The sequence below is a fragment of the Pelodiscus sinensis genome, chromosome 9 (genome assembly GCF_052426305.1).
Source record: "Pelodiscus sinensis isolate ZL-2025 chromosome 9, ASM5242630v1, whole genome shotgun sequence".
Classification (NCBI taxonomy): Eukaryota; Metazoa; Chordata; order Testudines; family Trionychidae; genus Pelodiscus; species Pelodiscus sinensis.
The window spans coordinates 67808923-67834780 of NC_143060.1; the positions used below are offsets into that span (position 1 = coordinate 67808923).

A 25858-nucleotide genomic window follows, 5' to 3' on the forward strand; every position below is an offset into this window, starting at 1 on the left:
CGGCGCCCTCCTCCCTGCGGCTGCCGGCTACAGCCCTGCCCCTGAGAGTGGACAGCAGCTACCTGGGCTGGGGAGCACCGACCAGCTGCCCACAAGGGTCCACTTGGCAATGCGGAGGGGCTGGAGAGTCAGGCGTGCGAGGGGTAGCGTGCGGATGGCCTGGAATGTGGCTGGCATGCGAAGGGCAGCGTGCGGAGGGGCTGGAGAGTCAGGCGTGCGAGGGGTAGCGTGCGGATGGCCTGGAATGTGGCTGGCATGCGAAGGGCAGCGTGCGGAGGGGCTGGAGAGTCAGGCGTGCGAGGGGTAGCGTGCGGATGGCCTGGAATGTGGCTGGCATGCGAGGGGCGGCGTGCGGAGGGGCGGGAGAGTCGGTGGCGTGGAGAGATCCTCTGGAAAAGGGCTTTATTCCGGAGGATTGCGCCAGTCTAGACGCTTTTTTCCGGCTTTTCCCCAAGCCGGAAAAAAAGCGGGGGACGTGTTTATTTAAATCCCGCGGGGGATATTTAAATCCCCTGCGGATTTCCCTATTCCAAAGTTGGAAATTAGCATGGCTATTTCGTAATGGGGCCAGTCTAGACGTAGCCATCTAGTTTAATCTTGACGCCAGATAGATCTTTTGTCCCCGCTACTTCCCTTGGAAGGCCGTTCCAGAACCTCAACCTTCATCTAATCTCAAGTCTAAACTTCCTACTAGCCAGCTTATATCCATTTGTTCTTGTGTCCACATTGGTATTAATCTTAAATAATTCCTCTCCCTCCCTGGTATTTATCCCTCTCATATATTTAAAGAGAGCAATCATGTCCCCCCTCGGCCTTCTTTTGGTTAAAGTAAAGCCAAGCTCCTTGAGTCTCCTTTCATAAGACAGGTTTTCCATTCCTCAGATCATCCTAGTGGCCCTTCTTTGTACCTGTTCCAGTTTGAATTCATCCTTCTTAAACATGGAAGACCAGAACTGCACACAGTATTCCTAATGGGGTCTCACCAATGCCTTGTATAATGGCACTAACACCTCCTTATCCCTACTGGAAATACCTCGCCTAATACATCCCAAGATCGTATTAGCCTTTTTCACGGCCATGTCACAATGGCGACTCATAGTCATTCTATAATCAACCAGGACTCCGAGGTCCTTCTCCTCCTCCGTTACTTCCAACTGATGTGTCCCCAGCTTATAACTAAAATTCTTGTTGTTAATCCCTAAATGCATAACCTTACACTTCTCACTATTCAATTTCATCCTATTGCTATCACTCCAATTTACAAGATCATCCAGATCTTCCTGTATGATATCCCGATCCTTTTCTGAATTGGCAATAGCTCCCAACTTTGTGTCATCCGCAGATTTTATCAGGACACTTCCACTTTTGGTGCCAAGATCAGCGATAAAAAGATTAACTAAAATTGGCCCCAAAACTGATCCCTGAGGAACTCTGCTAGTAACCTTCCTCCAGCCTGACAGTTCATCTTTCAGTATGACTATTCCTCATGTGGTACTGTATCAAATGCCTTACTAAAGTCAAGGTAGATTAGATCCACTGCATTTCCTTTATCTAAAAAATCTGTTAAAAAATCTGTCGGCGGCATGTGCGGGGCTGGAGAGTCAGCGGCGTGCAAAGGGCGGCGTTCGAGGGGTAGGAGAGTCGGTGGCGTGCAAGGGGCAGCGTGTGAGACGCTGGAGAGTCGGCGGCGTGCGAGGGGCAGCGTGCGAGGGGCTGGGGAGTCAACGGCGTGCAAGGGGCTGGAGAGCTGGCGGCGTGCGAGGGGCTGGAGAGTCAGCAGCGTGCAAGGGGCTGGAGCATCAGCGGCGTGCAAAGGGCAGCGTGCGAGGGGTAGGAGAGTCGGCGTGCAAGGGGCAATGTGCAAGGGGCTGGAGAGCTGGCGGCGTGCGAGGGGCTGGAGAGTCGGCAGCGTGCGAGGGGCAGCGTGCGAGGGGCTGAGGAGTCAGCGGCGTGCGAGGGGCTGGAGAGCTGGCGGCGTGCGAGGGGCTGGAGAGTCGGCGGCGTGCAAGGGGCAGCGTGCGAGGGGCTGGGGAGTCAGCGGCGTGCGAGGGGCTGGAGAGCTGGTGGCGTGTGAGGGGCTGGAGAGTCGGCGGCGTGCGAGGGGCAGCGTGCGAGGGGCTGGGGAGTCAGCGGCGTGCGAAGGGCTGGAGAGCTGGCGGCGTGCGAGGGGCTGGAGAGCCGGCAGCGTGCGAGGGGCAGCGTGCGAAGGGCTGGAGAGTCGGCGGTGTGCGAGGGGCAGCGTGCGAGGGGCTGGAGAGTCGGCGGCGTGCGAGGGGCAGCGTGCGAGGGGCTGGGGAGTCAGCGGCGTGCGAGGGGCTGGAGAGTCGGCGGCGTGCGAGGGGCAGCGTGCGAGGGGCTGGGGATTCAGCGGCGTGCGAGGGGCTGGAGAGCTGGCGGCGTGCGAGGGGCAGCGTGCGAGGGGCTGGAGAGTCGGTAGCGTGCAGAGTGGATCAGGCTGTGCTTTCCTCCCTGTTTCCAGGGCTCCCTCCGCCCCCAGAGGATCCCGACTGCATTGCCCGAACTGCTGCCCCCCTCCCCCACCCAGCTGCCGGGCCTGGGGAACCCCCTCTCCGCTCACCACCAAACGCAGCTTCTCCAGCAGCTCCTGCAGCAGCAGATGCAGCAGACGCAAGTGGCCGTGGCACAGGTGCTGGCAGGGCGGGGCTGTGCGGGGGCTGGGGGAGCGGCTGGCATGCATGGGGGCAGGTCTGAGCAGGGGGCCAGGACTATGCAGGTCGTGGGGAGGCCTGGGCCATGTGAAGCATGGGGCTGTGCAGGGGGCTAGGGACATGCAGGTCAGGGCAAGGCGGGGGGCTGTGCAGGGGGTCGGGGCCGGGTGAGGCGGGGGGCTGTGCAGGGGGTCAGGGCTGTGCGGGGCCAGGCGAGGCGGGGGGCTGTGCAGGGGGTCAGGGCCGTGCGGAGGCGGGGGGCTGTGCAGGGGGTCAGGGCTGTGCAGGTCAGGGCAAGGCGGGGGGCTGTGCAGGAGGTCAGGGCTCTGCAGGGCCAGGCGAGGCGGGGGGCTGTGCAGGGGGTCAGGGCTGTGCAGGGCCAGGCGAGGCGGGGGGCTGTGCAGGGGGTCAGGGCTGTGCAGGGCCAGGCGAGGCGGGGGGCTGTGCAGGGGGTCAGGGCTGTGCGGGGCCAGGCGAGGCGGGGGGCTGTGCAGGGGGTCAGGGCCGTGCGGAGGCGGGGGGCTGTGCAGGGGGTCAGGGCTGTGCGGGGCCAGGCGAGGCGGGGGGCTGTGCAGGGGGTCAGGGCTGTGCGGGGCCAGGCGAGGCGGGGGGCTGTGCAGGGGGTCAGGGCCGTGTGGGGCGTGGGTCTAGGCTGTGCGGGGCTGGGCGAGGCGGGGGGGCTGTGCAGGGGGTCGGGGCCGGGTGAGGCGGGGGGCTGTGCAGGGGGTCAGGGCCGTGCAGGGCCGGGGTTGGGTGAGGCGGGGGGCTGTGCGGGGGGTCAGGGCCGTGCGGGGCCGGGCGAGGCGGGGAGCTGTGCGGGGGGTCGGGGCCATGCGGGGCCGGGGCTGGGCGAGGCGGGGGGCTGTGCGGGGGGTCAGGGCCGTGCGGAGGCGGGGGGCTGTGCAGGGGGTCAGGGCTGTGCGGGGCCAGGCGAGGCGGGGGGCTGTGCAGGGGGTCAGGGCCGTGCGGAGGCGGGGGGCTGTGCAGGGGGTCAGGGCCGTGCGGAGGCGGGGGGCTGTGCAGGGGGTCAGGGCTGTGCGGGGCCAGGCGAGGCGGGGGGCTGTGCAGGGGGTCAGGGCTGTGCAGGTCAGGGCAAGGCGGGGGGCTGTGCAGGAGGTCAGGGCTCTGCAGGGCCAGGCGAGGCGGGGGGCTGTGCAGGGGGTCAGGGCTGTGCAGGGCCAGGCGAGGCGGGGGGCTGTGCAGGGGGTCAGGGCTGTGCGGGGCCAGGCGAGGCGGGGGGCTGTGCAGGGGGTCAGGGCCGTGCGGAGGCGGGGGGCTGTGCAGGGGGTCAGGGCTGTGCGGGGCCAGGCGAGGCGGGGGGCTGTGCAGGGGGTCAGGGCTGTGCGGGGCCAGGCGAGGCGGGGGCCTGTGCAGGGGGTCAGGGCCGTGTGGGGCGTGGGTCTAGGCTGTGCGGGGCTGGGCGAGGCGGGGGGGCTGTGCAGGGGGTCGGGGCCGGGTGAGGCGGGGGGCTGTGCAGGGGGTCAGGGCCGTGCAGGGCCGGGGTTGGGTGAGGCGGGGGGCTGTGCGGGGGGTCAGGGCCGTGCGGGGCCGGGCGAGGCGGGGAGCTGTGCGGGGGGTCGGGGCCATGCGGGGCGGGGCCAGGCGAGGCGGGGGGCTGTGCGGGGGGTCAGGGCCGTGCGGAGGCGGGGGGCTGTGCAGGGGGTCAGGGCTGTGCGGGGCCAGGCGAGGCGGGGGGCTGTGCAGGGGGTCAGGGCCGTGCGGAGGCGGGGGGCTGTGCAGGGGGTCAGGGCTGTGCGGAGGCGGGGGGCTGTGCAGGGGGTCAGGGCTGTGCGGGGCCAGGCGAGGCGGGGGGCTGTGCAGGGGGTCAGGGCTGTGCAGGTCAGGGCAAGGCGGGGGGCTGTGCAGGAGGTCAGGGCTCTGCAGGGCCAGGCGAGGCGGGGGGCTGTGCAGGGGGTCAGGGCTGTGCAGGGCCAGGCGAGGCGGGGGGCTGTGCAGGGGGTCAGGGCTGTGCGGGGCCAGGCGAGGCGGGGGGCTGTGCAGGGGGTCAGGGCCGTGCGGAGGCGGGGGGCTGTGCAGGGGGTCAGGGCTGTGCGGGGCCAGGCGAGGCGGGGGGCTGTGCAGGGGGTCAGGGCCGTGTGGGGCGTGGGTCTAGGCTGTGCGGGGCTGGGCGAGGCGGGGGGGCTGTGCAGGGGGTCGGGGCCGGGTGAGGCGGGGGGCTGTGCAGGGGGTCAGGGCCGTGCAGGGCCGGGGTTGGGTGAGGCGGGGGGCTGTGCGGGGGGTCAGGGCCGTGCGGGGCCGGGCGAGGCGGGGAGCTGTGCGGGGGGTCGGGGCCATGCGGGGCCGGGGCTGGGCGAGGCGGGGGGCTGTGCGGGGGGTCAGGGCCGTGCGGAGGCGGGGGGCTGTGCAGGGGGTCAGGGCTGTGCGGGGCCAGGCGAGGCGGGGGGCTGTGCAGGGGGTCAGGGCCGTGCGGAGGCGGGGGGCTGTGCAGGGGGTCAGGGCCGTGCGGAGGCGGGGGGCTGTGCAGGGGGTCAGGGCTGTGCGGGGCCAGGCGAGGCGGGGGGCTGTGCAGGGGGTCAGGGCTGTGCAGGTCAGGGCAAGGCGGGGGGCTGTGCAGGAGGTCAGGGCTCTGCAGGGCCAGGCGAGGCGGGGGGCTGTGCAGGGGGTCAGGGCTGTGCAGGGCCAGGCGAGGCGGGGGGCTGTGCAGGGGGTCAGGGCTGTGCGGGGCCAGGCGAGGCGGGGGGCTGTGCAGGGGGTCAGGGCCGTGCGGAGGCGGGGGGCTGTGCAGGGGGTCAGGGCTGTGCGGGGCCAGGCGAGGCGGGGGGCTGTGCAGGGGGTCAGGGCTGTGCGGGGCCAGGCGAGGCGGGGGGCTGTGCAGGGGGTCAGGGCCGTGTGGGGCGTGGGTCTAGGCTGTGCGGGGCTGGGCGAGGCGGGGGGGCTGTGCAGGGGGTCGGGGCCGGGTGAGGCGGGGGGCTGTGCAGGGGGTCAGGGCTGTGCGGGGCCAGGCGAGGCGGGGGCCTGTGCAGGGGGTCAGGGCCGTGTGGGGCGTGGGTCTAGGCTGTGCGGGGCTGGGCGAGGCGGGGGGGCTGTGCAGGGGGTCGGGGCCGGGTGAGGCGGGGGGCTGTGCAGGGGGTCAGGGCCGTGCAGGGCCGGGGTTGGGTGAGGCGGGGGGCTGTGCGGGGGGTCGGGGCCATGCGGGGCCGGGGCTGGGCGAGGCGGGGGGCTGTGCGGGGGGTCAGGGCCGTGCGGAGGCGGGGGGCTGTGCAGGGGGTCAGGGCTGTGCGGGGCCAGGCGAGGCGGGGGGCTGTGCAGGGGGTCAGGGCCGTGCGGAGGCGGGGGGCTGTGCAGGGGGTCAGGGCCGTGCGGAGGCGGGGGGCTGTGCAGGGGGTCAGGGCTGTGCGGGGCCAGGCGAGGCGGGGGGCTGTGCAGGGGGTCAGGGCCGTGTGGGGCGTGGGTCTAGGCTGTGCGGGGCTGGGCGAGGCGGGGGGCTGTGCAGGGGGTCAGGGCCGTGTGGGGCGTGGGTCTAGGCTGTGCGGGGCTGGGCGAGGCGGGGGGCTGTGCAGGGGGTCAGGGCCGTGCGGAGGCGGGGGGCTGTGCAGGAGGTCAGGGCTGTGCGGGGCCAGGCGAGGCGGGGGGCTGTGCAGGGGGTCAGGGCCGTGCGGAGGCGGGGGGCTGTGCAGGGGGTCAGGGCTGTGCGGGGCTGGGGGGCGGGGGGCTGTGCAGGGGGTCAGGGCCGTGTGGGGCGTGGGTCTAGGCTGTGCGGGGCTGGGCGAGGCGGGGGGCTGTGCAGGGGGTCAGGGCCGTGTGGGGCGTGGGTCTAGGCTGTGCGGGGCTGGGCGAGGCGGGGGGCTGTGCAGGGGGTCAGGGCCGTGTGGGGCGTGGGTCTAGGCTGTGCGGGGCTGGGCGAGGCGGGGGGGCTGTGCAGGGGGTCGGGGCCGGGTGAGGCGGGGGGCTGTGCAGGGGGTCAGGGCTGTGCAGGGCCAGGCGAGGCGGGGGGCTGTGCAGGGGGTCAGGGCCGTGCGGAGGCGGGGGGCTGTGCAGGAGGTCAGGGCTGTGCGGGGCCAGGCGAGGCGGGGGGCTGTGCAGGGGGTCAGGGCCGTGCGGAGGCGGGGGGCTGTGCAGGGGGTCAGGGCTGTGCGGGGCTGGGCGAGGCGGGGGGCTGTGCAGGGGGTCAGGGCCGTGTGGGGCGTGGGTCTAGGCTGTGCGGGGCTGGGCGAGGCGGGGGGGCTGTGCAGGGGGTCGGGGCCGGGTGAGGCGGGGGGCTGTGCAGGGGGTCAGGGCCGTGCAGGGCCGGGGTTGGGTGAGGCGGGGGGCTGTGCGGGGGGTCAGGGCCGTGCGGGGCCGGGCGAGGCGGGGAGCTGTGCGGGGGGTCGGGGCCATGCGGGGCTGGGGCTGGGCAAGGCGGGGGGCCGTGCGGGGGATCGGGGCCGGGCAAGGCGGGGGGCTGTGCGGGGGGTCAGGGCCATGCGGGGCCGGGTGAGGCGGGGGGCTGTGCACAGCCCTGACCCCCCGCACAGCCCCCCGGCTTGGGGAAGTCAGTTTGGCTGGACAACCGTGGAGAGAAGAGACGGAGCCGAGGGCTGGGAGTCCAGGGCCCTGCCCAAGGGGGCTGAGGCTGCCTGGCCCAGACTCCTGTGGCCATGTCCCGTGTGTGCTGGGCTGGATCCCGTTGGACTGGCGGGCGGAGCCTGTTCTGGCTGCAGGACCGGGGGTCCCCGACGTGCCGTCACTCTGGCGTGCGGGGAGAAGCCGGAGGCGGCCGAGCGTGGAGCCGGGTCTCGGGGCGGGAGGGAGGCGGAGGTGGAGGGAGGGGAGCTCCGTTCTGAGCGGCTGCGGGCGACGTGGCCGTCGGTTACGGGAGCAGGAAGCCTCCGTGGGGGCGCAGGGGAAGGGCAGGGCCTAGCCACGGTTGGGGGGCAGTTGTGGGACGGGAAAGAGGGCTCCCGAAGTGACCCAGGTGGCAGGGGCTCAGCCGGGGAAAGGCCTGGGCCTGGCAGATCCACACGGGCCCGTCCGAGGGGAGGCGCAGAAGAGGTGGGGCCGGAGGAAGGTGCCTGGGGCATTGGAGAACCCGCAGACGGCCCCGGGCGGTGCTGTGGGCAGGCGGGATGCCGCGTCCCTGGGCCAGTGGGGTGCGTGGCCTGCCCAGCCGGCTCGGACTGACACGTGTGGGTCGCATGCCCCGCGGGCGCAGTGCGGGCCCCTCAAACGTCCCTGTCTCCGGGCGGGGCCGGCTGGGCGGCTCGGCCGACGTGTCGGTGCAGCCGGGCCGGGCCCTCCTGCGTGGCCACGGCGTGAGGGGCATGCTGCTGCGGGGCAGGTGGCCAGGCAGATGCCTGCACTGGGGGGGGGCTGCAGGCGAGCGCTAGGCCCGGGCGCCGAGAGGAGGCAGGAGCCAAGCGAGCAGCCCGCCCCGCAGCACCGTGCAGAGGAGCCCCTGGCAGCCGGGCGGCTCTGAAACCCGGCGCAGGCCCCTCGGGACGGGCAGCCCCCTGCTCCGGGCACCCGCCTTAGCCCTGCCGCTGGGAGCCGCGGTTCCGCGCGCCCACGCGCTGCCTCTCCGTGTCCCGCAGGTGCACTTGCTGAAGGAGCAGCTGGCGGCCGAGGCCGCGGCGCGACTGGAGGCCCAGGCCCGCGTGCACCAGCTCCTGCTGCAGAACAAGGACATGCTGCAGCACCTCTCGCTGCTGGTCCGGCAGGTGCAGGAGCTGGAGCTGAAGCTGTCGGGAAGCAACGCCAGTAAGAGCCCCCGCCCCCGCCCCCGCCTTGCCGGGGCCCCAGGGCACAGCTGGGAGGTGCTTGCTGCTGGCCCACCTGGCGCCCTCCCCGGCTGCCCTGCACTGGTGGGACCCAGGCCCCTATGCAGAGGGGAGCCCGGTGGGCGAGGTGGCCACAGAGCCGTGCCCATGGCCGGGGTGGGCGCGCCTGGCACACAGCTCGGCCCGGCTCTGCCGTGACCGTCCCATCGTGTGGGGCTGGGAGCCCGGCCCCTCTGCTCCAGGGGCCACGGGGAGAGGGCTTCCGTGGGCAAGCTGCAGGGAGCCCCTCTGTTCTGACCTCAGCTCTGCCAAGGGCTGTCTGTGTGGGGAGTCTGGGGGGCTGGGCATCGTGGGGGCAGGGCTGTGTGCACGTGGCAGGTGTGGGGGCTTGGTGGGAGTTATCAAGGCAGAGCTGGCCAGGGGAACTGGAGGGGTCTGGACGCTATCAGAGCCGGGGGGGAGCTGGAGGGGCTGGGCGGTGTCAGGGCAGGGGGGCTGGACGCTATCAGAGGGGAGGGGAAGGTGGAGGGGCTGGGCAGTGTCAGGGCAGGTGGGCTGGAGGGGCTGGACGCTATCGGGGGGGGGGGGGGAGGTGGAGGGGGCTGGACGCTATCAGAGCCGGGGGGGGAGGTGGAAGGGCTGGGCAGTGTCAGGGCAGGGGGGCTGGACGCTATCAGAGGGGAGGGGAAGGTGGAGGGGCTGGGCGGTGTCAGGGCAGGGGGGAGTCGGAGGGGGCTGGGCGCTATCAGAGCCGGGGGGGAGGTGGAGGGGCTGGGCGGTGTCAGGGCAGGGGGGCTGGAGGGGGCTGGGCGCTATCAGAGGGGGGAGCTGGAGGGGCTGGGCGGTGTCAGGGCAGGGGGGCTGGAGGGGGCTGGGTGCTATCAGAGGGGGGAGCTGGAGGGGCTGGGCGGTGTCAGGGCAGGGGGGCTGGAGGGGGCTGGGTGCTATCAGAGGGGGGAGCTGGAGGGGCTGGGCGGTGTCAGGGCAGGGGAGCTGGAGGGGGCTGGGCGGTGTCAGGGCAGGGGAGCTGGAGGGGCTGGGCGGTGTCAGGGCAGAGGGGCTGGAGGGTTGTCTGTGGGCGCTATCAGAGGGGGGAGCTGGAGGGGCTGGGCGGTGTCAGGGCAGGGGGGCTGGAGGGGGCTGGGTGCTATCAGAGGGGGGAGCTGGAGGGGCTGGGCGGTGTCAGGGCAGGGGGATTGGAGGGGGCTGGGCGGTGTCAGGGCAGGGGGGCTGGAGGGGGCTGGGTGCTATCAGAGGGGGGAGCTGGAGGGGCTGGGCGGTGTCAGGGCAGGGGAGCTGGAGGGGGCTGGGCGGTGTCAGGGCAGGGGAGCTGGAGGGGCTGGGCGGTGTCAGGGCAGAGGGGCTGGAGGGTTGTCTGTGGGCGCTATCAGAGGGGGGAGCTGGAGGGGCTGGGCGGTGTCAGGGCAGGGGGGCTGGAGGGGGCTGGGTGCTATCAGAGGGGGGAGCTGGAGGGGCTGGGCGGTGTCAGGGCAGGGGGATTGGAGGGGGCTGGGCGGTGTCAGGGCAGGGGGGCTGGAGGGGGCTGGGTGCTATCAGAGGGGGGAGCTGGAGGGGCTGGGCGGTGTCAGGGCAGGGGAGCTGGAGGGGCTGGGCGGTGTCAGGGCAGAGGGGCTGGAGGGGGTGTCTGTGGGCGCTATCAGAGGGGGGAGCTGGAGGGGCTGGGCGCTATCAGAGGGGGGGGCTGGAGGGGGTGTCTGTGGGCGCTGTCCTTGCTCTTTGTTCAGCTGGTCCCCCCGCCCCCGTCTGAGCAGCACCACGGGGGGCGGGCGAGGGGGCTCTTGGCCACGGGCCGGGCGCTGCCCCGCCCGCTCACGCCCCCCCCTCTCTTGCAGCGGGCTCCCAGGACAGCCTGCTGGAGATCAGCCACCGCGCCAGCGCCCTGCCGGTGCTGTGCCCGCCCACCACCCCGAAGCCTGAGGACCTGCACCTGCCGCTGCTGGGCCAGGCCCTGGGCAGCCCCCTAGGTAGGAGTGACTGGCTGGTGAGGCTGGAGTACCTCCGCTTCCCGCCAGGCGCCGCGCCCCCCTGCGAGCCGCCCCTGGGCAGCCTGGAGCTCATCCGGTTCCGCGAGTCGGGCTTCGCCTCGGAGTACGAGTCCAGCCCGGACGAGAGTGAGGAGGAGCCGCCGCGCCTGTGCCACGTCCGGGCCGCGCAGGGCCTGGGGGACAGCCTGGAGGACGAGATTGCCGTGTAGGGCGCGGCCGTCTCCAGGCCGAGGTGGGGGCGTGGCCCCGGGCAGGGCTGCAGGCCTGGGGAGGCGGTAAAAGCTCCTTCCCGCCCCAGGGACAGGACAAAGCCAGGGCTCTGAGCTGCTCGGGCGCCCCCCTTGCTGGGAGAGGTGACGGAGCGAGCACGGCCCGGTACGTGTCTCCTCGGACTGTCAGTGCAGACACGGCCACCGGCCCCTCCCCTGCTGCCTGGGTCTGCTCCGTAGGTCATGGCCAGCGATGTAGGGCTGTACCTCCCTGGCCATAGAAATCTCTCTCCCTCCGCTGAATCCTACACAGCGTTGGCCCTGTAACGACCTGCAGCGAGGAGTTCCAAGGCTCATTGTCCATTCTGGGTAGAAAGGAGGAATTTCCCTTGGTCAGCATTGCTCGTTGCCTGCCATCCTCAGGGAGCCCCTGGGCTCTCACCCGCAGTCTGACCCCCTGCTGCCAGCCAAGGGGGTGGGTGATCCCAGGAGCTCAGCCGGGGCGTGCAGCCCCAGGGAGTTGAGCTGTAGCTTTCAGTGAGAGGCGCAGGCGGGGGCCATCAGGCGTGTCGAGCCAGGTGGCCCTAGGCGGAAGGGGCTTTAGCTGGTGGTGGTGCCCAGCTGCGGTGAAGGGTCCCTGGCTGGGGCTGAGCCGACCCCTGGGGGAAGGGCGAGGGGGAGGCAGTGGCCGTGTCTTCTCACCCATTCTCCTCTGGCCAGGCTGGATTGGGCTGGGCCGGAGGGTGGGGGGGGGGGGCGATGGCTGGAAGGTGCTTGGGGCTGGGAGCGGATTCTTGGCTGATGTGGGGGGGGGGAGAACTTGCCCGCACCCCATTGGCTGCAGGCCTGGAAGGGGCACATGGGCACCAGCAGGGTGGGGCGGGGGCTTGGCCAGCCAGCACCCCAGGTGGGAGGGGAAGGGGCACCTGCAGCTGTGTCTGGGCCTGGTGCACTGGTCGAGCTAGGGTGGGGCGAGATGCAGTCGAAACCTGGGTCTCCTGGGACCTTTGGAGGGTGGGGCTGGAGAGGACCCCTCCCCTCTCCTCAACCCTCTGCTCCCCTCTCTGCTCCCCTGCTCTCCTCTCTGTTCCCCTCTGCTCCCACTGCCTGTTCCTGCCTAGCGGGGGCACTGGGAGCCAGGCTGTCTCTGTAAGTGCACTTAACGGGGCGCTGGGCCCTCTCTGTTGGCTTTTGCTAAATAAATCTTCTATTTCTCAAGCTCTGTCTCTCCTGTCTCTGTGTCTCTGATCTCTCCTTGCACCTTCCAGCTTCCGGCCCAGTGCCGGGAATGCAGCTGCACCCGGGGCCATCCTGCGTGGGAATGGAGCTCTCCAGCAGGGGGCTCTCAGCGCCACTGACCCGCACTGCAACCCTGGACCCCGTCCAGCAGGGGGCGCTCTGTGCCACTGACCTGCACTGCAACCCTGGACCCCGTCCAGCAGGGGGCGCTCTGTGCCACTGACCCGCACTGCAACCCTGGACCCCGTCCAGCAGGGGGCACTCGGCGCAACTGACCTGCACTGCAACCCTGGACCCCGTCCAGCAGGGGGCGCTCTGTGCCACTGACCTGCACTGCAACCCTGGACCCCGTCCAGCAGGGGGCGCTCGGCGCCACTGACCCGCACTGCAACCCTGGACCCCGTCCAGCAGGGGGCGCTCAGCGCCACTGACCCGCACTGCAACCCTGGACCCCGTCCAGCAGAGGGCGCTCTGTGCCACTGACCCACACTGCAACCCTGAACCCCATCCCGCAGGGGGCGCTCGGAGCCACTGACCCGAACTGCAACCCTGGACCCCGTCCAGCAGGGGGCGCTCTGTGCCACTGACCCGCACTGCAACCCTGGACCCCATCCAGCAGGGGGCGCTCGGCGCCACTGACCCGCACTGCAACCCTGGACCCCGTCCGGCAGGGGGCTCTCAGCGCCACTGACCCGCACTGCAACCCTGGACCCCGTCCGGCAGGGGGCTCTCAGCGCCACTGACCCGCACTGCAACCCTGGACCCCGTCCAGCAGAGGGCGCTCTGTGCCACTGACCCACACTGCAACCCTGAACCCCATCCCACAGGGGGCGCTCGGAGCCACTGACCCACACTGCAACCCTGAACCCCGTCCAGCAGGGGGCGCTCGGAGCCACTGACCCGCACTGCAACCCTGAACCCCGTCCGGCAGGGGGCGCTCGGCGCCACTGACCCGCACTGCAACCCTGAACCCCGTCCGGCAGGGGGCGCTCGGCGCCACTGACCCGCACTGCAACCCTGAACCCCGTCCGGCAGGGGGCGCTCGGCGCCACTGACCCGCACTGCAACCCTGAACCCCGTCCGGCAGGGGGCGCTCGGCGCCACTGACCCGCACTGCAACCCTGAACCCCGTCCGGCAGGGGGCGCTCGGCGCCACTGACCCGCACTGCAACCCTGAACCCCGTCCGGCAGGGGGCGCTCGGCGCCACTGACCCGCACTGCAACCCTGAACCCCGTCCGGCAGGGGGCGCTCGGCGCCACTGACCCGCACTGCAACCCTGAACCCCGTCCGGCAGGGGGCGCTCGGCGCCACTGACCCGCACTGCAACCCTGAACCCCGTCCGGCAGGGGGCGCTCGGCGCCACTGACCCGCACTGCAACCCTGAACCCCGTCCGGCAGGGGGCGCTCGGCGCCACTGACCCGCACTGCAACCCTGAACCCCGTCCGGCAGGGGGCGCTCGGCGCCACTGACCCGCACTGCAACCCTGAACCCCGTCCGGCAGGGGGCGCTCGGCGCCACTGACCCGCACTGCAACCCTGAACCCAGTCCGGCAGGGGGCGCTCGGCGCCACTGACCCGCACTGCAACCCTGAACCCCGTCCGGCAGGGGGCGCTCGGCGCCACTGACCCGCACTGCAACCCTGAACCCCGTCCGGCAGGGGGCGCTCGGCGCCACTGACCTGCACTGCAACCCTGAACCCCGTCCGGCAGGGGGCGCTCGGCGCCACTGACCCGCACTGCAACCCTGAACCCCGTCCGGCAGGGGGCGCTCGGCGCCACTGACCCGCATTGCAACCCTGAACCCCGTCCGGCAGGGGTCGCTCGGCGCCACTGACCCGCACTGCAACCCTGAACCCCGTCCGGCAGGGCGCGCTCGGCGCCACTGACCCGCACTGCAACCCTGAACCCCGTCCAGCAGGGGGCACTCGGCGCCACTGACCCGCACTGCAACCCTGGACCCCGTCCCGCAGGGGGCGCTCGGTGCCACTGACCCGCACTGCAACCCTGAACCCCGTCCGGCAGGGGGCGCTCGGCGCCACTGACCCGCACTGCAACCCTGAACCCCGTCCGGCAGGGGGCGCTCGGTGCCACTGACCCGCACTGCAACCCTGGACCCCGTCCGGCAGGGGGCGCTCGGTGCCACTGACCCGCACTGCAACCCTGAACCCCGTCCCGCAGGGGGCACTCGGTGCCACTGACCCGCACTGCAACCCTGGACCCCGTCCCGCAGGGGGCGCTCGGTGCCACTGACCCGCACTGCAACCCTGGACCCCGTCCCGCAGGGGGCGCTCGGTGCCACTGACCCGCACTGCAACCCTGGACCCCGTCCGGCAGGGGGCGCTCGGCGCCACTGACCCGCACTGCAACCCTGAACCCCGTCCGGCAGGGGTGACTTGGTCGCAGTCGGTAGGTATCTCCATAGTGCCTGGGGGCAGGGGCAAGAGGCCCCCACCTGCCCAGGGCTGCCCACAGCTGAGGAGGGAGCTGGCCTCCCCACATGGGATGGCCCGTGTTGTCTGTCACAGCTGCCCCTGCCCAGCCCCATGTCTGGCTCTGACTGGCCAGGACACCCAGCCCCAGGCCTCTTCACCGTAACAGCTAGTGCAGGCACCTCTGTGGCAGGGGGCTGTGGGGCCAGGGAGCGGGGGGGGGAGGCTGACTGTGCCAGGGAAGGGGAGCAGGGGGCTGTGGGGCCAGGGAGTGGGGGGGAAGCTGACTGCACTGGGGAGCGGGAGCAGGGGGCTGTGGGGCCAGAGAGTGGGGGGGAAGCTGACTGCACTGGGGAGCGGGAGCAGGGGGCTGTGGGGCCAGAGAGTGGGGGGGAAGCTGACTGCACTGGGGAGCGGGACCAGGGGGCTGTGGGTCCAGGGGGCTGACTGCGCTGGGGAGCGGGAGCAGGGGGCTGTGGGGCCAGGGAGCGGGGGGAGGCTGTGCCAGGGAGGGGGAGCAGGGGGCTGTGGGGACAGGGAGCGGGGGCGGAGGCTGTGCCAGGGAGGGGGAGCAGGGGGCCCTGGGGCCAGGGAGCGGGGGGGGAGTCTGACTGCGCTGGGGAGGGGGGGGCTGTGGGGCCAGGGAGTGGGGGGAGGCTGACTGCGGCAGGGAGGGGGAGCAGGGGGCTGTGGGGCCAGGGAGTGGGGGGGGGAGGCTGACTGCACTGGGGTGCGGGAGCAGGGGGCTGTGGGGCCGGGGGGGGGCTGACTGCACTGGGGAGCGGGGGGCTGTGGGGCCGGGGGGGGGAGGCTGACTGCACTGGGGGGCGGGGGGCGACCCCTCCAGGGAGCAGGGGGGCCAATCTCGCGCAGGAGCGGGAGCCAGGCCCCGTGGCGAGAGGGGGGGCCGCTGTCCCTCCCTGCAGTGGGGAGCCCGTGGGGCAGGCTGCTTGGAATACTCTGCTTTATTGGGGGTTGCGGGGGAGCGTCACTTGGGCGCCGTGGGGCCGGGCCGGGCCCTCCCTGCCCCACAGGGCCTTGAGCCGCTGGTAGTACACCTGGCAGCTGAAGCCCTCCCGGGAGCCGCGCTGGACGTGGGTCTTGAGCGAGTGCAGGGTGGGGAAGACGCGGCAGCAGGCCAGGCACTTGGAGCCGTTCTGCGGCGCCGGCTGCCACCGGGCCGCCAGGAGGATGTCGCGGGAGGTGATGCAGCCCTGGGGCTCCGTGCCGGGGCCCGCCCGCTCCAGGGAGCAGGAGGAGCAGGGGCTGTCGGGGAGCTCGGCGGCCTGGCCGGCGTCCCGGGCGCTGGCTGCTGGCGTGTCCGGGCGGCTGCAGGCCTCCCGCGGGCTGGCCCGGCCCGTGCACACCAGGTAGCTGTAGGGGGAGAACCAGGGCCGGTAGATGGTGCAGTTGCGCCCCGGGGGCTCGCTGCTCGGCATGTCGCTGGGGACACAAGCTGCCAAGAGAAGGGGTTGGGATGAGCCTGGGCCCAGCGCCGGGCAGGCTGGGGGCCGGGCTCGCCTTGGCTCAGTGCCTCCCGGGGAGGGAGCTCTCCAGGGCCCAGCGCCGGGCAGGCTGGGGGCCGGGCTCGCCTTGGCTCAGTGTCTCCCGGGGAGGGAGCTCTCCAGGGCCCAGCGCCGGGCAGGCTGGGGGCCGGGCTCGCCTTGGCTCAGTGCCTCCCGGGGAGGGAGTTCTCCAGGGCCCAGCGCCGGGCAGGCTGGGGGCCGGGCTCGCCTTGGCTCAGTGCCTCCCGGGGAGGGAGCTCTCCAGGGCCCAGCGCCGGGCAGGCTGGGGGCCGGGCTCGCCTTGGCTCAGTGCCTCCCGGGGAGGGAGCTCTCCAGGGCCCAGCGCCGGGCAGGCTGGGGGCCGGGCTCGCCTTGGCTCAGTGCCTCCCGGGGAGGGAGCTCTCCAGGGCCCAGCGCCGGGCAGGCTGGGGGCCGGGCTCGCCTTGGCTCAGTGCCTCCCGGGGAGGGAGCTCTCCAGGGCCCAGCGCCGGGCAGGCTGGGGGCCCGGCTCGCCTTGGCTCAGTGCCTCCCGGGGAGGGAGCTCTCCAGGGCCCAGCCCTTCCCCTGCCCGCCCATCTGCCCCACGGCTGGGCTCCCGTGGGAACCGGCAGCAGCTGCGGGGCTTGTGCTGGGCACCGTGGGACGGCCGATGCTCAGAGCCCAGGGGTCGGATGCACTCTCCGTGCGGAGGTCGGAGGTCGGACCCCACCGGCTCCCATGGGTCCTGTTGTGCTGTGCCCAGGGGCCGCTGCTCAGCTACCCAGAGGAAGGGGTGCGTCTGGAGCAGGGCAGAGAGGCCTCAGGCACGGGGGCAGTGTGGGGCTGGCAGCAGAGAAAGGACCCCTCCCCCCTCAGCTTGTCTCCAGCATCTGTTCCCGGAGCCAGGCTGGAGCCATGGGGTGGGGGGGGGGGGTGCAATGTGACACACAGAGCCCCTGGCGGGCCCCACGGCCTGACTCAGGCACAAGCCCCTGCGATGAGTCAGGAAGGCGTAGGAGGCAGGGACTGTCTGGTTCACCAGCGCCCACCCCGGCCTGAGATCCTGCACGGGGCTACCCGCCACACGAGCCAGACCCAGGCGTTTCCAGCGCGTGCACCCCCCCTCCCCCCCCAGGCCATCCGCCAGTGCCTAGCTCTGCCAGAAGCTACTTCCCAGGCCTGGGAAAGGCGGCGTGTGACTCTGGAGCTGGGTCTCTGCTACTGACTCCCTGTGGGTCCTCGTCCAACTCATTTAGGCCACCATTTTCAAAGGGGCGTTGCCCATTGTGGCACAGCTGGCCGCTGAGTCCAGCAGTGCGGGGGCCACAGCTAGGTGAGCTCAGTGGGGGCTGTGAGTGTATCGAGGTATTCAAGGGGGCTGCCGCTGCTTTCCCCAGCTGCTCACGTGTCCCCCGGCCCCTCTTAGTTTCGGTCTGGCCCCCTGGGAGCTGAGGGATGTGGTGTGCGCCACGGGCAGGGTAGTGTCTGTCTCGACGCCTGCAGCCAGGCAGCAGACGCACCGAAAATCAGGCCCTGTAGCTCTAACAGCGAGTCCCCAAAATCAGAGCCCACCGTGGAAACCAGCGGTGGCTGCGTGCCTCAGTTTCCCCACCTGTACAGCAGGGCTCGTACCCCTCCTCCACTTCCTGGTTGGCCTGGGCTGCTGCTGGGGAGGTGGGGAGGGGCTGGAGAAAGGTGGCGTGTGTGACCCAAGGTTGGGGGGGCCGTTACCTGGCAAGCTGGGAGTGCGCCGGGGGGCTGGCGCGTCGCGTAGGCTCTTCATGGCACAGCTGGGCAGACGTGGCCCAGAGATGGTCAGCAGGGAGAAGTTCTCCATCCCCGGCGGCAGCTGGTGCAGGGAGCAGGTGCCAGCCAGTGAGATCCTGGGGCTCTGGCCGGAGTTCCCGGGGCCTGGCTCTGTGACGTCACCGGCCGACCTCACAGTCCCTGCGCCGGGAGCAGCCGGGGGGAGGGCGTCTGGCGGCCGCTTGTGTCCCGTGCTGTGCGAGGGCGGAATAGCACGTCTTGGCCCCTCGCGCCCGCCGGGCCCTGCCCAGGCACGGCCCCCGAGGGCAGCTGCTCCACGCCCAGGCAGAGCCGGGCCCTTCCCGGCGCCTCCAGCTGGGGCAGCTGGTTGCTGGAGGGGGGGCCGGGCCAGCGCCACGGCTGGCGAGGGAAACTGGGCGGCCGTACCTCTAAGGTGGGGGCCAGGGGCAGACTCTGGCTGGGTGCCGCTCGCCTTGGGTGGCTCCCCTCTGCCCCGGCCCCATGCTGCCCCTGCCATTGCTGCGCTACGTACCGGGCAGAAGCGTTTGAGCCGCAGCCTCTGCACCCGGGTAGTGCAGCCCTGGCTCTGGGGAGAGTCCCCTCTCACTGGGAAGGTTGTGTGCACCACACGCTGGCCACGGGCCGGCTCCCCGCACGTCCCCCTGGCCACGGGCCGGCTCCCCGCACGTCCCCCTGGCCACAGGCCGGCTCCCCGCAAGTCCTCCGCCCCACGCACAATGCACCCTGCCCACGTGCCAGCTCCCCACACATCCACTGCCCCATGTTTGGCGCGCCCTGCCTGCGTGCCCCCCCCATCCACGTGTCAGCCCATCACGTGCTGCCATCTCCCCGCAGCCCACCTCTCCGTCCAAGCGTCCCCCTCCGTGCGCCGACCCTCCTCTCCTCTCTTCCAGCTGACCACAGCCTGTTTGAGAATTCGAACACGACCCTCGCGCCAAAGCTGCAGCCCAGCCGGTCTGTCTCCAGAGCCCTGCAGGGCCCACCCCAGGCAGCCCTGCCGGACACCGCTGGGCCTGCCCTGCGAGCGGGAAGCCAGCACCTCAGAAACCTGAGCAAGGCCGTCGGGGCCAAGGTCAATGACTTGCTGCGCCGGAGGGAGGCCGCCAGCCTGGGCGAGGCCTGGGTGACCGAGGTCAATGCCCGCGCGGGCGCCGAGCTGGCAGGTGGGACGCTCGCGCTGCGTGAGGATCAGGCCCACGCGACAGGGTGAGTCTCGCCGTGGCCCAGCCCGGCCGCTGGAGAGCGGGGCAGAACCCTCGGTCCGTTGTCAGGCGCGGGCGGGGAGGGACCCTCGGTCTGTTGTCAGGCGCGGGCGGGGAGGGACCCTCGGTCCGTTGTCAGGCGCGGGCGGGGAGGGACCCTCCGCCCGTTCTCAGGCGCGGGCGGGGAGGGACCCTCGGTCCGTTGTCAGGCGCGGGCGGGGAGGGACCCTCGGTCCGTTGTCAGGCGCGGGCGGGGAGGGACCCTCGGTCCGTTGTCAGGCGCGGGCGGGGAGGGACCCTCGGTCCGTTGTCAGGCGCGGGCGGGGAGGGACCCTCGGCCCGTTGTCAGGCGCATGTGGGGAGGGACCCTCGGTCCGTTGTCAGGCGCGGGCGGGGAGGGACCCTCGGCCCGTTGTCAGGCGCGGGCGGGGAGGGACCCTCGGTCCGTTGTCAGGCGCATGTGGGGAGGGACCCTCGGTCCGTTGTCAGGCGCGGGCGGGGAGGGACCCTCGGTCCGTTGTCAGGCGCGGGCGGGGAGGGACCCTCGGCCCGTTGTCAGGCGCGGGCAGTTCCCCCTTTGACAAGTGGTGGGCAAGGCCTGTTGCTTTCTCCCAGAAGCCAATGCTTGAACTCCCAGGCCAGGGCCAATCCTCCCAGCACACACCCACGTCCGCCAGGCACCCGGGCAGCACGCGCCCAGCCAGCGAAGCCTCGGCTTTCAGCAGCCCCCTCGCCCGGCCCGCCTTGCGCACACCCCAGCGGGTACAACACCGTTCTGCGGCGCCGCCCCAGGGACAGCACAGCCCAAGGTGGCAGGAGGGCTGCGAAGTAACGAATAACCGCAGCCCACGGCCGCTGAGACTTACCTACTGGTGGGCTCTGCTCCCAGGAGGCCTTTGGAGCACCCTCCAGCTGGGAAACTGAGGCACAGTGGCTGAGTGCAGCAGACTAGAGCCCAGCTGTCGGAGCTGGTGTCCGCTGCGCGAGTCTCCTGCGGCCGGGCGTGCTTGTGTCTGCGTGCAGGGGGTTGAGCGCCCGGGGGCCCCGAGGCAGCTGCCAGCGCCGTGGGTCTGCCGCTCACCAGGGCCGTTGTGCTTACAGGCACGTGCTGCTGGAAACCTTCCCCCGGCTGGACCCACCGCCCCCCGCAGCCAAGAGGCGCGCGCCCCGGGCGCTGAAGACCCCCCTGGACATGCTGATCTCCCAGCCGGCGGCGGGCAGCGCGGAGGCCGCCGGCGAGCGGGCCGCCCAGGAGGAGCAGTGGAAGACGGCGGGGGCTGGGCCTCGGCCAGGGGCCGGCGCTGAGCTGGGTGCCCCAGGCGTAGCAGGGCCCAGTGGGGCCGGGCCTCCCCACGGCAACGCCCTCTCCGTGCCTGATCTCCTCCAGGAGGAGACCTTGCAGGGCCAGCTCAGAGCTGCTGAATGGTGCCCAGAGAAACCCGCCCTCCGGCTCAGCCTGTCCCAGCGCCAGCCCTGCAGCCTGGACCAGGAGGGGCCCCACCCGGACCTCCTGTCCTTTGAGTAGCTGCCCGGGGCACTGGGCCGTCGCCTCTCCCCCGGGACATTCTGCCCCTGCCCTGCAGGCCTGGGGCAATCTGACCGTGCTCTGGGGCATCATCCATGACGGGCCCGGGGGCTCGGAGAGAAGCCCGACCCCTGCCCCCATATCCCGTCGCACACGCGCAGGGCAGGGGGATGCACACCCGCACTGCCTGGCCGCCTGGCTCAGGCACCCCGCACAGGACTTCCCCTCTCCCAGCAGGGGCTGTAGCTTCACCCTACACCCTCCCGTCCCTGCGCCTGTCTCACAGGCAACCCTGGGGCTGGGGGCAGGGGCCAGCCACGAGCCATTTCCCACGGGCCCCTCTCCAGCACCGCCCTGCGCAGACCCTGCCCCTGCCCCGGGCCACGGCTCTACCCGTGTTTCCGTCCATGCACAGTCTTTCCTCTGATCTGCCATGGGGCTGGCCAAGCCCCCGAACCCACACGGCCTTGTCTCTGATCTGATCTATGGGGCCCCCCACGCCCCCCTACCCACACGGCCTTGTCTCTGATCTGCCATAGGGTCAGCCAGGCCCCCCTACCCACACGGCCTTGTCTCTGATCTGATCTGTGGGGCCCCCCACGCCCCCTACCCACACGGCCTTGTCTCTGATCTGCCATAGGGTCAGCCAGGCCCCCCTACCCACACGGCCTTGTCTCTGATCTGATCTGTGGGGCCCACCACGACCCCCTACCCACACGGCCTTGTCTCTGATCTGATCTGTGGGGCCCACCACGACCCCCTACCCACACGGCCTTGTCTCTGATCTGCCACGGGTCAGCCATGCCCCCGTACCTACACGGCCTCATCTCTGATCTGATCTGTGGGGCCCCCCACGCCCCCCTACCCACACGGCCTCGTCTCTGATCTGCCACGGGTCAGCCATGCCCCCGTACCCACACGGCCTTGTCTCTGATCTGATCTGTGGGGCCCCCCACGCCCCCGTACCCACACGGCCTCGTCTCTGATCTGCCACGGGGCCGGCCAGGCCCCACCTAGGCCCCTTCCATGTCTGTACCCACTGCTATGAGCAAGAGGGGCTGCAGCTGGAGCCTGAAACCCCCCAGATGCCTTTGTCTTGCTTAGTGCCTAGCAAGTGAGCCCCAATTCGCGGGCGGGAGGGTGCACGAGGCCAGGGAAAGCAGCCTGGCCCATCTGTGCTGTAAGCTGGGAGCTGGCCGGGCTGGCCCCCATTCGGCTGTGGGGCTGGAATTCGCTCTGGTGGGTGGCAAGCAAGGGGAGGGGCAGTGGTTTCCTCGGAGGGGTCAAAGGCATGGCCTGAGCGCTGTGTTCCTGGCACCACCGGCTGCAGCGCGATGCAGGCATGTGTCCCGTGTGTGTGGAAGTAGGCGTGTCCCAGCCACCACGGGGCCTCTCTGCATCTCAGGGAAAGGGCCCTTCACCCCCCTAGGCAGCAGGCTCTGGCCATCCCCAGCGACAGCTGCCTGCAGGGACTCCCCAGGGCCGGTTCCTGGCGGCTGGGAATGAGCAGAGCTGGCGGCCGCTGGCGATTGGCTCCCGGCGGGGCTGGGGCGCTGTCTTGCGGGGAGGGGGGGGGAGGAGAGTGCGTTTCCCATCCCAGCACCACTAGAGCTGCACATGGCAATGAAACCTCCCTGTTCACACCAGGCCTTAAATTCCCATCAGGTATTTCCCAGAAGCCCTGTGCACCCCCAGCATGCTCTGAACGCTCCAAGGGGGCTGCGTGCCTGGCCTGATCCCCCTCCAGACGGCAGCCCTGGCTCAGAGCCCTGGTGTGCCCGGGCTGGGCTGGGCTGACAGGCAGGCAGGGGCTGACGACCCGTCTCTTCAGCTACTTTGACAATCAAGTTTTGTAGGTGGAGACAGTTTTGCCATCTGCCTGAGGCCATGCTACTGAGGGGCCCTTGGGTTTGGGAACCAGACAGCAAAGCTGTGACTGATACTTTGGGGAAAAGCCAGGGACAGGTCACAGGCAAGAAACAAAAAGTCCCGGCCTGTGACCTGTCCGTGAGTTCTACTAAAACACTGGTGATTAACTCGGAGTAGGGGGTGCCCAGATGATTAACTCGGAGTGGGGGGTGCCCAGGGCCAGTGGCACCCTGTTGCACGGGCCTTGGACTGGCTGTTCTGGTTGGCTGCCCAGGGACTGTTGCTGGATTCTGTACATGACCAAAGCTACCGTGCACACAGCAATTTGTATAGAAGTGTGCAGCATCTGTAAGCACCTACATAACGTATCACAGACCCACCGAAAGTCTCTGCGAAGAGAAGGAGTCTCCCAGTGCACCGCTGTGCTGAAAAGCCCTGAGGCTCCGCGAGCCTTACTCTGTGTCGGGCAGGATGTGTTAGGTGTTCTGCAGGAAACTGCAGATTGCACAATAAAGACTCTTTATCCAGTGTGATCAGCTTTCTGAAGGACAGTTAGTCTAGGGAAACGGGCTTGTTCTTCAAGTGCTTATCCGCAGTGATTCCATGCTAATTATTACACCCTGCACCATCGTGTGCTGCCACCAGTGTGGGCTCACCATTGTGCGCAAATCATCGTGCACTGCCACCAGTGTGGGCTCACCATCGTGCACTGCCACCAGTGTGAGCTCACAATCATGGGCTCACCATCGTGCACTGCCACCAGTGTGAGCTCACCATCATGGGCTCACCATCGTGCGCTGCCACCAGTGTGAGCTCACCATCATGGGCTCACCATCGTGCGCTGCCACCAGTGTGGGCTCACCATCGTGCGCTGCCACCAGTGTGGGCTCACCATCATGGGCTCACCATCGTGCGCTGCCACCAGTGTGAGCTCACCATCATGGGCTCACCATCGTGCGCTGCCACCAGTGTGGGCTCACCATCATGGGCTCACCATCGTGCGCTGCCACCAGTGTGGGCTCACCATCATGGGCTCACCATCGTGCGCTGCCACCAGTGTGGGCTCACCATCATGGGCTCACCATCGTGCGCTGCCACCAGTGTGGGCTCACAATCATGGGCTCACCATCGTGCGCTGCCACCAGTGTGAGCTCACAATCATGGGCTCACCATCGTGCGCTGCCACCAGTGTGAGCTCACAATCATGGGCTCACCATCGTGCGCTGCCACCAGTGTGAGCTCACAATCATGGGCTCACCATCGTGCGCTGCCACCAGTGAGCTCACAATCATGGGCTCACCATCGTGCGCTGCCACCAGTGTGAGCTCACAATCATGGGCTCACCATCGTGCGCTGCCACCAGTGAGCTCACAATCATGGGCTCACCATCGTGCGCTGCCACCAGTGTGAGCTCACAATCATGGGCTCACCATCGTGCGCTGCCACCAGTGAGCTCACAATCATGGGCTCACCATCGTGCGCTGCCACCAGTGAGCTCACAATCATGGGCTCACCATCGTGCGCTGCCACCAGTGAGCTCACAATCATGGGCTCACCATCGTGCGCTGCCACCAGTGTGAGCTCACAATCATGGGCTCACCATCGTGCGCTGCCACCAGTGTGAGCTCACAATCATGGGCTCACCATCGTGCGCTGCCACCAGTGAGCTCACAATCATGGGCTCACCATCGTGCGCTGCCACCAGTGTGAGCTCACAATCATGGGCTCACCATCGTGCGCTGCCACCAGTGTGAGCTCACAATCATGGGCTCACCATCGTGCGCTGCCACCAGTGTGAGCTCACAATCATGGGCTCACCATCGTGCGCTGCCACCAGTGTGAGCTCACAATCATGGGCTCACCATCGTGCGCTGCCACCAGTGTGAGCTCACAATCATGGGCTCACCATCGTGCGCTGCCACCAGTGTGAGCTCACAATCATGGGCTCACCATCGTGCGCTGTCACCAGTGTGAGCTCACAATCATGGGCTCACCATCGTGCGCTGCCACCAGTGTGAGCTCACAATCATGGGCTCACCATCGTGCGCTGCCACCAGTGTGAGCTCACAATCATGGGCTCACCATCGTGCGCTGCCACCAGTGAGCTCACAATCATGGGCTCACCATCGTGCGCTGCCACCAGTGTGAGCTCACAATCATGGGCTCACCATCGTGCGCTGCCACCAGTGTGAGCTCACAATCATGGGCTCACCATCGTGCGCTGCCACCAGTGTGAGCTCACAATCATGGGCTCACCATCGTGCGCTGCCACCAGTGTGAGCTCACAATCATGGGCTCACCATCGTGCGCTGCCACCAGTGTGAGCTCACAATCATGGGCTCACCATCGTGCGCTGCCACCAGTGAGCTCACAATCATGGGCTCACCATCGTGCGCTGCCACCAGTGTGAGCTCACAATCATGGGCTCACCATCGTGCGCTGCCACCAGTGTGAGCTCACAATCATGGGCTCACCATCGTGCGCTGCCACCAGTGTGAGCTCACAATCATGGGCTCACCATCGTGCGCTGCCACCAGTGTGAGCTCACAATCATGGGCTCACCTTCGTGCTGCCACCAGTGTGAGCTCACAATCATGGGCTCACCATCGTGCGCTGCCACCAGTGTGAGCTCACAATCATGGGCTCACCATCGTGCGCTGCCACCAGTGTGAGCTCACAATCATGGGCTCACCATCGTGCGCTGCCACCAGTGTGAGCTCACAATCATGGGCTCACCATCGTGCGCTGCCACCAGTGTGAGCTCACAATCATGGGCTCACCATCGTGCGCTGCCACCAGTGTGAGCTCACAATCATGGGCTCACCTTCGTGCTGCCACCAGTGTGAGCTCACAATCATGGGCTCACCTTCGTGCTGCCACCAGTGTGAGCTCACAATCATGGGCTCACCATCGTGCTGCCACCAGTGTGAGCTCACAATCATGGGCTCACCATCGTGCTGCCACCAGTGTGAGCTCACAATCATGGGCTCACCATCGTGCTGCCACCCAGCCCCGCAAGCAGAGCGCCGCGTGCCGTGAGGGCAGGCCCGTGGGTGACACGCGCCGGGAGGGGGCAGCAGCAGGTCGGAGGCCGAGTCCGGCTCAGCCTGGGGTGGAGGCAGCGGCCCCGCCCCTAGCGACAGGCCTCAGACGGGACATAGGCTCTGGGGCAGAGCTGAGCCGCTGGCGGTGGGCGTGGCCTGTCGGGGGCGGAGGCGGGGCCTGGCGGGGGCGGGGCTCGGCGCTGAGGCGGGGGCGGGGCCTGTCGGGGGCGGGGCTCGGCGCTGAGGCGATGGCGGGGGCGGGGCCTGCCGGGGGCGGGGCTCGGCGCTGAGGCGATGGCGGGGGCGGGGCCTGTCGGGGGCGGGGCTCGGCGCTGAGGCGATGGCGGGGGCGGGGCCTGTCGGGGGCGGGGCTCGGCGCTGAGGCGATGGCGGGGGCGGGGCCTGCCGGGGGCGGGGCTCGGCGCTGAGGCGATGGCGGGGGCGGGGCCTGTCGGGGGCGGGGCTCGGCGCTGAGGCGATGGCGGGGCCGGGGCTCGGCGCTGAGGCGATGGGGGGCGGGGCCTGTCGGGGGCGGGGCTCGGCGCTGAGGCGATGGGGGGCGGGGGCTGTCGGGGGCGGGGCTCGGCGCTGAGGCGGGGGCGGGGCCTGTCGGGGGCGGGGCTCGGCGCTGAGGCGATGGCGGGGGCGGGGCTCGGCGCTGAGGCGATGGGGGGCG

The 25858-nt window shown here is 70.2% G+C and overlaps 2 protein-coding genes across 11 annotated transcripts in view; one reads left to right on the forward strand and one right to left on the reverse strand.

Annotated features, from left to right (window-relative positions):
• NOS1AP (nitric oxide synthase 1 adaptor protein) overlaps positions 1-22671 on the forward strand; it is a 58633-nt gene extending 35962 nt beyond the window's left edge. For 8 of the 10 annotated variants that reach the window (XM_089780650.1, XM_089780651.1, XM_089780653.1 and 5 more), the window contains 5 exons: positions 2480-2647; positions 8201-8366; positions 10240-10371; positions 18436-18748; positions 19846-20812. In XM_089780650.1, coding sequence (XP_089636776.1) covers positions 2480-2647; positions 8201-8366; positions 10240-10371; positions 18436-18748; positions 19846-20269 — 1203 coding nt within the window. In that variant the 3' untranslated portion in view covers positions 20270-20812. The other 2 variants (XR_016350297.1, XM_089780658.1) reach the window with 2 other exon arrangements.
• Positions 15218-17819, reverse strand: SPATA46 (spermatogenesis associated 46). Its single transcript, XM_075937091.2, has 2 exons — positions 17486-17819; positions 15218-15726 (listed from the first exon to the last, which is right to left on the reverse strand). The coding sequence occupies exons 1-2, from the start codon at positions 17589-17591 to the stop codon at positions 15236-15238; spliced, it is 597 nt and encodes a 198-aa protein (XP_075793206.2). The 5' UTR covers positions 17592-17819; the 3' UTR covers positions 15218-15235.
• Positions 22672-25858: the final 3187 nt, after the last annotated feature.